General features: G+C 41.5%; 1 protein-coding gene across 12 annotated transcripts in view; it reads right to left on the reverse strand.

Annotated features, from left to right (window-relative positions):
• Nucleotides 1-13013, reverse strand: part of kiaa1109 (KIAA1109 ortholog) — a 62127-nt gene that overhangs the window by 6953 nt on the left and 42161 nt on the right. For 5 of the 12 annotated variants that reach the window (XR_003294843.1, XM_026292936.1, XM_026292553.1 and 2 more), the window contains 22 exons: nt 12781-12979; nt 12455-12514; nt 12078-12304; nt 10952-11125; nt 10250-10380; nt 9993-10116; nt 9765-9877; nt 9572-9662; nt 9126-9179; nt 6734-7002; nt 6343-6558; nt 5958-6138; nt 5668-5857; nt 5214-5375; nt 4982-5121; nt 4656-4851; nt 3868-4068; nt 3460-3636; nt 3197-3334; nt 2423-2668; nt 2058-2211; nt 548-705 (listed from right to left, as the gene is read on the reverse strand). Coding sequence is in view for 11 of the 12 variants with exons in the window: in XM_026292936.1 (XP_026148721.1) it covers nt 548-705; nt 2058-2211; nt 2423-2668; nt 3197-3334; nt 3460-3636; nt 3868-4068; nt 4656-4851; nt 4982-5121; nt 5214-5375; nt 5668-5857; nt 5958-6138; nt 6343-6558; nt 6734-7002; nt 9126-9179; nt 9572-9662; nt 9765-9877; nt 9993-10116; nt 10250-10380; nt 10952-11125; nt 12078-12304; nt 12455-12514; nt 12781-12979 (3601 nt within the window). In the remaining variant the exon portion in view is untranslated. The remainder of the gene's footprint in view (nt 1-547; nt 706-2057; nt 2212-2422; nt 2669-3196; nt 3335-3459; nt 3637-3867; nt 4069-4655; nt 4852-4981; nt 5122-5213; nt 5376-5667; nt 5858-5957; nt 6139-6342; nt 6559-6733; nt 7003-9125; nt 9180-9571; nt 9663-9764; nt 9878-9992; nt 10117-10249; nt 10381-10951; nt 11126-12077; nt 12305-12454; nt 12515-12780; nt 12980-13013) is intronic. The other 7 variants (XM_026293205.1, XM_026293110.1, XM_026293419.1 and 4 more) reach the window with 5 other exon arrangements.

Raw genomic sequence — 13013 nt, forward strand, 5'->3', positions numbered from 1 at the left:
GAAAAACTGTTGATGCAGTTAAGATGAAAAGAAAAGAATATGAAAGAAGGAATGAATGCATATGAATGAATTTCCACACAGATTTAATCTTATTGATGCATACAAATAAGCAAACAGATTAGATTGTTTCTACCTTTTTTTACTTTTGAAAAATGCTTTATATTGTTGTCTAAATGTTACATATAGAAATTAGTGTGAAAAAGACCATATTCAAAACAAAATTTAGGTGGCGGATCATGTGCATCTATTGGTCTGATGAAGTACACTTAATTACAAATGGATGCAATACATCCTGTATTAGTTTTAGGTTTGTAAACACCAAATGCAATACATAAAAGAAAACATATATTTAAATAAAGTATAAAAAAGTAAGAATAAAATCAGAAAATGTATTTGTGTCTTTTGATCATTGCACAGCTCCCAGTGTTGTGTGAGAACGCTGCATTGAACTCTGGCTCAGATCCATAGCACTCTACTAGAGCATCAGCTGCTAATGAGTTGCAGAAAAACAGCAGATGTCTGGAAAGTTGATGCGGTGTTTACTTACAGACCATCTCCAGGGTGTTAACGTCTATATTGCCACCCACCACCCCGCCCTTGGAGTCCAGCTTGGAGCGGCCGAGGCCAACAGACATGCTAATTTCTCGGTCCCGATTGCTGCCGACAGACAGTCGGCCCTGACTCTTCAGCCCACTGGTTGTCCAGCTGCGGGGGCAAATACGACCATGAGTGCTCCTGAAATGCAGCTGAATATGTACAATTGCTCTGTGGGAAACGACCAGCCGACCTAAAGTAATGATCTGATTGACAGGTCCTGTCAAATTTCCTAGACCAACATGTCATTATGTACACACATATCAGTGCTTCAATTTAACGTGCCATTATTTACCAATATCTAAGCAACTACGTCTATCCCACAGCCCAGTCTTAGGATAATCCCTAAAGTCAATAAAGCCCCTGCTTTAAACAAAGGCTCCACCTTTGCATACGTTTTTAGGATAGAAGGTTTTGTGAAGCCATAAATAATTAAAATACGAGCTAGAGAGGCCGAATGTAGCCAGGCTTGGAGGGGGAAGGCAGGAGGTGTGTGTGTGCTGCTCAGAGTCCACACGTTTTTCACTTTGTGGTGACACAGACCTCATAAAACAGTGCTGCCTTACTTATAAGGGTGTTGTGTTTGACTCTGATTCAGCAGGATTTTCAGTTCCAATTTAACTGAAGAGATGGAAGTTGTAATGAACGAATATTGTGGTGACCAGCAAAATATTCCAGTTACAAGAGATGAATTGAGCCCATAAGAGTGGGTGATAAAGGGCCAGAAAGGCAAAAATATCAGATGCAGAATGAATGTGTAGCCGGAGATAAAAGTGCAAATTACTGCAATAAGAGCCAACAGCACAAACCACTGCTCAACAGTGCCATCCGCCTAAACTCATTTGGCAGACCTTTTACTTCCACATTTCAGTTTGAGGCCAGGTTTAAGCAGCTCTGAATTTATTTGAATCCCTGAGGGTGGAAATGATATAGATATCACTTTTTGTATAAATATTTATTAACTATTGCACCATCATTTTTGTTTGTTCAGACAGTATGGAATGTTTGCTGGGGGTATGCTGTGGAAAAAAGTTAAAATAAAGATAGCACTTAAGAGATACTTCTCTAAGTGTTCTATATATTAGATAGTTGTGAACACCATATGCATCTGTGCAGAAGATGGTGTGCATCTGGCATTTGTCAATGTCTAAACTATGATATTTTTGTTTTTGTTTTTTTTTTTGATACTGCAGTACTTCCCATTGATTGGTAAAACTGGAAAAGAAGTTTATATATTTAAAAATGCAATACAATAAAACGCAATGTTTTATTTGTCATATTAATAATGATTAATATAAACTTAGTAACACAGCAATTTCAGAAGGAAAACTTTACACATGAAGTTACTAAAACCAGAAAATAATCATAAAAATTAGTATGTGTTTCTCTTTCAGCCAGGTTCATTATTTTAATTTCTGATTTGAGCGTGTCTGGCAAAAAGTACAGATAGGATGACCACTTACGTGTTATTTCCCATGACGTTGCTCATGTTCATTTGGACAGTGAGCTGTTTCAAGTTGATGGCAAATACCACCAATGTCTCCCATGGCGCCCCCTGCTGACCACCAGCTTTACCATTTTTACTGAAGGAAGGAGTGGATGTTTTTGTCACTGAATCTAAATGAGAATGAACAAAGATTATGGAAAGATGTTATCAATTCATTGTGTTATTTTCTATTTTCATTTATGGGCATCTACACTGTCCTATGGAGGCTCCCCCAAATTGTAGCTCAAGTCATTTTACATGGAAAAACATGTTTCGGTAATACATATTTGACAACTATGTGTTTTTGTTTTAAGTCCATTTTGAAACAGCAAGAGTAATTACCTCTCCTAGGAGCAGAGGAGTCAGACACGCTCCTGGTGCGACCAGGTGCAGGTGACTTGAGGTGGCCCAAGCCACCCGGTGACATGTTGCTTCCAGTTGAGTGGTCTGAGAAGACATTGGGGGACTGGGGCATGTGCTGCGTCCCAGTGCTGCCGTCCCAGGTCCTCCAGTAGGCTTTCCGGCTGGACTCAGGAGACAGATGTTGCGTGATGTTTTCAGCTGAGTCTGGGGTCGCGGGGCCAGAGGCTAAAACAAGGTAAAGGTTGAGAGATGTAAGCTTTCAGAGATGTAAGACAACTTTGAAAATGTCAACATGGAGCAGAGGGAGAAAATGTTGGCTCAAGGAAGGTCAGCGAGATGGGATTTTAAAAATGAACACAAGCTAAAGTCGTAGAGGTGAGTATATAGACAAAAGCAAACATGTTCAGAAATCCTAAATTTAATAACATCATTCTGTATACGCGAAAAACATTTTCTTTTATTCTTGGTATTCGTTTTACTTGAAGCCACGTTAACATTACATTTTTACAAAAGCCAACTGACACAGCAAGCACTCCTGGGAAAAACACATAAAAACAGCAACATTGTCAGAGGCATAGAGAAGCTTGCTACTTGTTCTGTTAGATGTCACATAAAAGCTTAAAAGCTGCCCACATTGTTAATGTTCTCATTTGATAAAATTTTCAGGTAAGGCAGTAATTCCCTACAGAGCATTAAAGTGGTGTAAACATACCATACTTGTATATCACTCAACAAACCAACCCTAACAGTCACCTGGCAGGTTGATTGTCTGGTCTCCGAGGAAAAGGCGTCTGGCGATGCTTCGCCGGTACCAGGCTCTCGGGAAGGCCAGGATCTCACTAAGTCGTCTCATGTCGTACTTGAAGGAAGCTGAGCCGATGTCACACACAGCTACAAGGGGAATATTATCATTTATAAGTGAGACGTTACAAAACTGCACTGCCTAAAAAGGAAGGACTGCTATAATCTATTGACTGTCTCCTAGAGAAATGTCTTGAATGGGGAAGACAGTGTACCTGAGATGTTGATGAGGGTGGTGTCCATTTTACCACCTTTGCCAGGAATGAAGCTCTCAGTGAAGGTGGGGCCTCCAGTCCGTCTCATCCTGGATAAACTGACTTTCACAAATTCCAGGTTGATACTTAGCGAGTCTTTTCTTCCTGTTACTGACGATGGCTCCTCATCTACTGTACCTTCACAATAAAATCATAATCATCAAATTTATTCCAATTTCAAAGATTTAACATTGAACAGTTGGCTGTCAAGGTTGTTCCCACTTATACTAGATCTAGGTCATGTTTGTTCATGATTATTTTACAGAAATCTTATCCTCAGTAAGAGGATTACAAACAAGACACACATTTTTGTAAAACACTGTATCCTTGTATCATTAGCACGTAATAACATATCCCTTTTTCCCATACCTAAAGGCCCTGGGCCCGGAGGCAGCCCTGTGACAGCAGATTTCTGCTTTCCGGCGCCATAGGGGTGGAAGACGTAAAGGGAAAAGTCAGACATGCAGGCAGTGAAGCTAAGGCCTGAGGAGTTACTAGGGGGGCCGGTGAGGTCGGACTGGCTGCTGCTGTGGCGGCTCCTGCCCAGAGGGCTCCCCAGCAAAGGAGACGCTGGAAGGATGCAGAGGAGAGTGGAAAAACAAAGGAGGCAGTAATTATAGTAACTGAAATACTACAGTAGGAAGTGAATCACAATGATTAAGTTTGACACTTATCACAAGCACGTACTTAAGACAAATAGTAAAGTCACATTTTAATATCAGAGAGGAGTAAGCTAATTAAAGCAGAGATCCCAACCTGCTGTCTGCTGAAAAATTAATGCATCATGTGCATATTAATGTAATACTGTAATATTAATACCCTCATAGCTTTGGAGCAAACTGTACTTTTACTATTGATGTGAGTGGACTAAATAAAAAATAAGACCTAAGATGCACTGTAATACAGCAAAACACAAAAGTCACAGTAGAACATACAGGATATGGCAAAAAGACAGAGCAGAGAGCAAAGTATTGAAGGCAAGAAATCAAGCTGTGAGGAACATTAAATCACAGAGGACTCTGACTTTCAGTGACAGCTAAGAGATATGCTTGCACTGTCTGATAGACTTTAGACTGATAGATTTTGACTTTATTAAATGTTTTCTTCTTCCCCACATTATCTTCTAAAGCAAAAATGCTATGTCATGCTCTACAGACCTTTGCTGGGAGGTATTTTGGGGATATGCTGCCCTGGAGGAGTGGAGGAGGATGGGTGAGAACCGTCAGTGGGGTGGGCTGCTGTAGTAGTCTCCAGTTCACCGCGATTAGAGGAGAAAACCAGGTCTAGAGAGGGAAGTTTGAGCATACACTCCACCCTGGACATGGGCAGGCAGCTGAAGCGGATCTGAGAGGGCTGGAGACACACGTGATATTAAGAGTCTGAAATTCTTCTTTCAGAGGTGGAGCAGGGTACTGCTGGAGAGTGTGGCTCATTTAATATTCTCCTCTGAACAAAGTGAACTGCAACAATCACAAGACATTACCTGCACTCTGACGTAGACAACCACATCCACAGGGAAGGAGGAGTACGCTGATGTGGAAGAGGAAACCAGGGAGGTGGTGGATTCTTCAAGCGGCTCCACTGTATCAAACTGACCCATGTCCTCCTCCTGGGAAGCTACAGCTGGTGGAGGAGCACAAAGACATAAGCAGTAAGTATATTGCAAATGCCAGACAGAGAAAAAAGTGTTCTCATATACAGTCCAACAAACCCACCGGCATAGTTCCTCTCCACTGGGGTGATCGGTATGGTCTCCAGTGCTTTTTCCAGGAAGTCCAGCAGGCAGGGGCTGATGACCATTTCCTCTGGCAGAGTCTGGAGGGCCACCCAGGCATACAGCTTGGCTGTCTTTACCCCTCCACTGCCCTTACCTTTGGCTGCAAAGACACATGGGAGTTAATTTCATCTGTAGCCTGGACTGTATGTCATCTACAACACTTTAAATAGCTGCAATCATATGAAGAGTAGCTTCATAAAACAGTCTTTAATGTCTTCCCTCTGTGGTGTGAAACAGTATGCATGAGTCCCTTTGATTAAAGGTACCCTCTGGGTTCATGCCTTAAAGTAAAAGATGAAATCACATGCATCTGATTCAGTGGGTCCACATAGAGTGCCGGTGACTACGATGTTGAGAGGGCATGCAATTAAAAACGAGGGAATGCTCAGTACCTGATGGAATAGGTGGGGGGGGGGGAGGTAGGAGCGAATTAGTCTTGCTTTGGACAGCATTGGGAGGGTTGGGAGGGCTGCTATCTTTCATACCATACAGCTTTGACTCTTTGGAGAGAGTGCGAGGGAGAGAGGATCCACGCGAGGCATTGGGGGACTCTGTCTTCAGGGTCTTGGAGTTGTAATGCAACTGGCAGAAAGAAAAAGAAAAAATATTTATTTAAAAGGACAAAACCCACTGCATGGAGTAGAAACTTGTGGACAATCTGGGTGCTAAGGAAGATGCTAACCTTAACATCTACTCCTGGAATGTAAAAGACTGTGGTCTCCATGTCATTAGATTTGGTCTGCAGAGAGGAGGGGCATTTCTTTCCAGCTAGGAGATGGGAGGTAGAGGTGTAGGTTGGCTGCAGCTTCTTCTTCTTGGGGGGAGATTCCTGGTCCAGACTCCTGAGGCTGCGCTCACAACTCCTATAAAACCAGCAGGGAGAAGAGTACCATCATTAAGAAGGCCTGCATTATTTTCTTCAGTTCCTGCATCTACTGAGAAGAAGCTGACAACGCTGCTCTGAATTACAGCATTATATTTCATAGTGTATGTCTGATTTGAATGTTTACGACATTTACGACTTAAAATGACGATCTGTGGTTATCAGAGTAAATACTGGGCAGTACCTCCTGAAGGACACGTCCTCATGCTCTGGTTGCTGAGTAGTGGGGTGAAGGACGCACTTCCCGCTGTCAATCTCCACACGGACATCCAGCTCGAAGTCGATGTTTCTTTCAGTCGTTGTGCCACTAAAGCTCCGGTTGGCAGGTGCGGTCGGCCAGCGCTCACTGAACAGTTGAGTCACAGCAGCAAATCCTGTGGGCTTCTTGTGAGGCGCTTGGCTGAGAAGACAATAAAAGGATTGTTCGGTGATTTCTGAAAACTGTATTTATAGAAGAAAACATAAATCAGAAAAGCAAACCTTTAAGACTGTTATAATGTGAGATTAATGACATTTCCTTCATGTAACATTCATCATAAGAATACCCGAGCTGACAAAAACAAAATAAGACTCACAAAGGCCTTCGATAGGTCAGTGGCCTCTCGCGCTCAAATTCATCCTCCTTCTCAGAGTCTTCAGAGGAAGTAGAGGACAGGTCGTCACGCCTCATGTCGTCGTGCTGGAAGGGAATTATGGGTGAAAAGACAGCAGGGGTGCCAGGGGCACTGAACACTGAGTGGTTGCCCTCGATAACAGATGGAGAATGAAGATGAAGGTGATGGTGAGGATGGGATGGCTCATCAATGGTGACAGACAACAGGTCCACCTCTGTCTCCTCAGGAAACTTTAGAGAAGGGAAAAGAAATCAAACTCACAAAAGGGACAATTTTTTTATCTGCATAAAGTGCTTCTTACTTAGAAACATCAATCCATCAATCCTGTATTGATGTAGCTGATGTTTGAAGTAGGAAGCTAGCCAAGGAATCATAACTTTGAAGGAGATAGTGTTCTGTGGATTGGACAAGGGATTTTTTGGGCTCGATTTCAGCCATTTAGTCTTTACTAAGTTTAAATAATCACCAGATTTCTGACTACATGTCCAATGGCAGAACCCTACCAGCTCAACACAGTTCTCAGAGGAGCTGAGAGATCATGCACTCTCTGCGAGAAGTGAAAGACCATGTGAGACGAGGAGGATAATGAGGTTGATGGTGACACCCGAACAGGAGAAAAAGTGAAACCCATTCTCAAGACAGTGACTGGGAAAAAAAGCCCAAAAAGGTCGACAGCTGAAGAAGAATTCCAGTTGTTAATATTCACAATAAATACCCAAGGCGGCTTTTGACAAAGGCTGACTGCTGTTGAACATTGATGCAAGTGCTGAAAGTGTTTGCTCACAGCATCTGGAAACTATCCAGGCTTAAGATTTTGTTCAAGGCTAGCTCAACAACAACTTTTGGCTTTACTTGTCAGTTTGTTTTTTTTTTTCCTCTGACCATTTAAAGTCTGTTCTTTTTAGGCAATAATCTTGTAACAGACAGACAAGTGTACGGACAAGGAGAGACAGTAGGTGGTTAATGCCAAATGACCACAGAAGGATTGACAGATCAAGCCATACAGCCTTAAACAGAGTCAGTCTGGGTCTGCCATCATTTTAGGAGTGATTATTGCAAATATCACAAAGCCCCACAACTCTGTCAACTGCTGCCTTTTAATGAGAAAAATGATTTTATTATTACCGCTACAATCATCACCATTTAATCAGGAACAGGGAAAATAACCCAAGCAAACGCTTCATAGATTGATTAACCATCAGTCCAAATTGCATTATTAAGAAGACGGCAGTTAGGTTAGTATAAAATATTTTCCTGTCAATAAAAGCTAGTTCTTGTGTGAATTTTTTAAAATCAGAAATTAGATTCAGTGTCCTGAAGTCTCTGCTGGTTGCCTGGCAACCTCACAATATCAAGGAAATCACTGTGCTTGGCCAAGTAGCAGTCCGAAATATACAGAGAGATTTCAAATGAAATGAAATAACACTGAACAAATATGGCCATTGCTTAGAAGATTCAAATCTGCTACACTGTTCAATATGTGCCACAAAGTTCAGTTTTGTGGATAACCTGCCTGTGTTTTATGGCACAACACAGCAAAGTGATGCTGTTTAAGTCTGCAGACTTTCAGGTAGGGAAAGAGTCAGTAAGGTTGGAGATGCCAAATTTGTCCATTTCACCATACATTTTATTAGAAACTATTTTCTTTATGGTGCTCAAAATAATGAAAAATTGGTAAGTTATATTATCCATGTTTGACATGTCAAATTTAGACTGTTGTACATCTTGAATCTTATCCTAAATTGGTATTTTATGTAATACTCGTGACAGACAATAGCTGAGACTGGTTCAGAGGCTAACCATGTATAGTTGTTAGAAATCAGTCCTCATGTCAAGATTTGAAGAGTAGCTAATTTGGGTTTCTATGCAGTTTCAAGACAGGATGACAATGTGCAACAAAACAGGTTTCAAATAAAACTCACATCAACAGAGTCTTTTTAGCAAGCAAATTAATTTCTGAAAGCATGATTGATTTGGGCTTAGCAAATAAATAACCATGGACAGGTCAGCAATCTTCACACTCCTACATACAGTCTCTTTGCAGCTGATGGAATAGCACTGGAGTTTCATCAGAGAAGTGATAAAAGACTAGAACATCAATTTTAATGTGGTGCTACATACAGTATAAATACAAATCCAGATGATCTCTGAACTAAGAATAAAGGAGACAGGTTAACACTAAATTGTTATGCAACTGCACACACTGCTGCTCATTTCATCATCCTGTTTTGAACTGCATATTTAACATCCTGTCAGCAAAGTCAATGTAATCACAGTGAGGAGGAAACAGAAGTATCTGTTGGTTCTGGTTAGATATTTCTATTTGTCAAATTTATTCCTTTAAACCATATACCTTGAATACCACTCCTGAACTGGCGGGTGCAGAATCCAAGGCCTGATTATCAATCTTCAATTGAATGAAAGAATTATTAAAAAGGAGCTCATCCAAAAAAGAAAAACAAGAGAGCACAGTAGTCACTCCCTTAAAATCACCTTTAAAATAAATTACAAAACCCCATAACCATAGGACATCATATGAGTCACAACATCATGTACATGAAAATCCATCACACTGACAAACAAGCACAGAAATGGAGGATGAGATGATATTTCAACATAAAATGCCACAAAACATAAAAATACCTACTTAACATGTTGATTTGGTTAAAACAAACGTTTCAACAGCACACTTCTACATCAATGTGAAAAATCTACAATACAGTATGTTAGTATGTTGAAGCTTTTGCCGTAAGACATATTTCTGTAAGATATGGAAAACGCCTGTAGAAGTAAGTTTACCGTGTCCTGGATGTTGAAAGTGACTCGAGGCCCAGGAGAAGAAGCATCCACACGAATATCTGGCAGATCATCCATATCCCCTATTCTGGAACTAGACACACAGGGAACTGACTCAGTCATGTGGCATCAAATGCACTGTTAATAGAGCAATTTCTAGGATAATATGATACCCGGGAAACTGCCCTCTAGTTACCTCTGTCTGTCCATCCTTTTTAGAGGTGGTCTTCCTGCTGCTGCCGAGATGCTTTTGGAACGGTTGTAGCTTGGTTTGTAGCCAAGACCCCACTTATCCTTCAGCGAGGCCGCCTAGTAAAAAACAAACGCAAAATCAGACACAGGTCTCTTACAGGCATAAATGAAGCTAATGCTCAGGTATTACTTTAAGGTGATTGTGTTTGAACGTGAATGGATGTGAATTTACCCTCATGCTGGAGCGACGCAGTTTCTTTCTGACGTCTCTCCTGATGTCGTTGACAGCCACAGACTCCAGGTGCTGATAGCGCTGGATCTCCTGGTTAATGGTTCCTTCACTGGCCCCCAATTTCCTAGGGTTATGAAAAGACGATGTAGATAGCTTCAACAGGATAGGATTAAACATTTTTTCACCAGTGGAAGCTTTAAATAGTATGATCAGATCATACAGTAGAACCTGAACAAGCAGGTAGAAATCAGTCTTACTTGAGGTCATCGATGACCTTGGCCTGTTCGTTCAACTCTCTGATGTCCACCACTCTCTTGGTGAACTTCCTCCCTCGAGCGTCAGTCCCCTGGTTCCCCATCGCCATCTGCCTTCTGGGGTCAATAGTCTCCTGTTGGGTCAAAGCCATGATAAACACCCAACCACATTGATGTGATAAAATTTGGAACAAAATAAACAACACTGCTGATCAAAGCCCAAAATATGTTTTCCTGAAAAGCAGGTTAATTTCCACCAGGCAGCTACTGTAAATAAGAATGCATCCTTCCCAGATTTGTCTCATTAAAGGTTATTGATTATGATTAAATCACAAGTGGTTATTTGTACTGTAGTTCAATCCACACACCAGGGATGATAACACACAAAATCTCAAAAAACAGAAGACACCACCACCACCACCATCACCACTCCACTCTAACTAGAAGAGGAGAAAATAAAGCTTTATTGCCACAAGGAATTGTGTAACCCATCATTGAAGCTTAATGAGGAGGGCAGTGAAAGCAAATGCTAAGCAACGCTATTCTCCATTATCATGCTATCTAGATAAAGCATAAAATAGCATGCTCAGCATTTTGCAGTGCACAACCTTCATCTATTAACTGCAGGTGACTGCAATGTAACGCCACCTCCCAAGTGATTTTGTCAACCCAGAGAAGAGTTTAACACTGTGGGTGGCTACATACACAGGCCCAGGAGAGAGGTCTTTGGGCCCTGACACTGCCCGCTCGGAGGCAAGGCGATGCACAGTTTGAGCTGTCGGCTGTGACCGACACACTCTGTGGCCTGGGGAAGCCCAGGATACGGTTTACCAGACGCCTCTTTAATGTAAGCCGAGGGCTGAGCTGGCTCTCTGGACTCTGTAAACGGCAGGGACAGGTGGATGACCTTTTGTCAGACTCTATCTTCTGGAGCTTTATTGTAAGCCAGGTATGATTTTTTCCAAATATATTGATCAAATGCTTATGAAATAGCTTGACATCTTGAAAACTGTAATTGTTTTCCTGCAGAGATGAGAAAAGTGACAGCACTCCGTATATATATATACATTAAATATAAGGCTACCAGCAGCCAGTTAACCTTAGCATAAAGACTGGAAACGAGAAAATTCCAAAACTAGGTGAAAAAAAAGGAAAAAATCATTTGTATTCTTATTAAATTTCTTTCTTAGGCTGGCTACACACTACATGATTTCATGCCTGATTTTAACCCACCAATGATTGTAGGGAACACGAGTGTCTATTTAACTTATAGTGCAAGATATACCACAATAGAGCCAACAATAAAAAAGCGTGGGTCACAAAGTCACGTTTGATCTGTAGAACCTCCAAAGTAAAATTGTTACTACAGATGGCAGGAAAGTGGACTCCCAGTCTGGTCTGATAGTCTAGTGCGTCGGTTTTATAATGTACAAATCGGTTAAAACGGTCTCCTATGTTTTTAAAATTAAATAAGAATTAGAAATCATCTAGTGTGTAGCCAGCCTTTGACCGATTGATTCTTCAATCATACATTGACCGCTATTGTTTTAAAGTTAAATCTGAAGGTTCCATTTAAAATCTGATCATTTCCATTATGTGTTTGCTACAAAAAGTACGATCAATATAATCAATATCAAGCTGTTTAAGTGACGTCTAAAGAAACTGAGTATGAGAACTGATTCTGAGAACTTCCTTATTAGAAGCACAAAACAAAAACATCTACTGTTGAGAGATACATATTTTTCTTAACATTACGCTGTGTCATTAAAACTAATTTGAAACACAACTGTCTACATTTGGAGTACCAACTGTATGCCCAATCCTGACTGACCATGTGGATGGTGGGTGACATGGAGTCTGTCTCGTCCTCATCCGAAAGGTCCGCCATGTTGACAGAGTTGAGGTCAGCGATGTCGTCTACGTCCTCCTCGCCTGTCAGTGACGTCAGCGTGTTGCCCAGAGCATTGAGGCGTTTGCCAATGTTAGGGTCCATGTGCACGTCAATACCACACATTTTCCAAAGCACATTTAGAGTCCAGGTACCAGCACTGCTGCTTTCTGTTTTGAGGAGGAAGATACCAGAAGGCAAGTAAGGATGTAAATGAAATTGTTGCAAAATAGAATCTTAAGAAGGTAGTCTCATGCTTATTGTGTAGCTCTGGGGACTGATCCATATTTTATGCACTAGAGCTTAGTTAATAGACTTGCCTGCAGAGGGTTGCCCTGTAGTCCTGGAACATACTTCATATGTACCATCAGGGACTACACCTATGTATACACACACACAAACACACACACGCACACGCACACACGCACACACAGAGTCAATATTTCAGCAATGCTGCATAATGAGAAATATGCTTAAGTCAGGTCATAAGACAGGATATTAGGATTACACACAAATAGTGAATAACACATTGCTACCTCTGAAAAGAGACTTAAACCCCTATGTATTTGTGTTTAAAACTGCAACACAAAGACAACGCAAGCAAAATCAATAATGAGAAGTTTCACAATTATAAGGCATCACTCACAAGCGTTCATGACCAGATCCCCTCGGACTTCGGGCTTCCAGTCGTCCCAAGAGGTCTCAAATCCCTCGGCAAAGCGGATGCAGAAATTCTTGAAGTGTCCTTTGCTCACAAGGGACTCGGAGGAGCAGGCAGTGATCAGTGTGCTCTCGATGGTCAGGACCAGAGCTGAGCCGGTGTCAAAATCTATGCTGTGGTTGGCCTGGCAGAAGGTCAAGCAGAGGAGTTACCCAGGC

This window comes from Mastacembelus armatus, chromosome 22 (genome assembly GCF_900324485.2).
Source record: "Mastacembelus armatus chromosome 22, fMasArm1.2, whole genome shotgun sequence".
NCBI classification, from domain to species: Eukaryota; Metazoa; Chordata; class Actinopteri; order Synbranchiformes; family Mastacembelidae; genus Mastacembelus; species Mastacembelus armatus.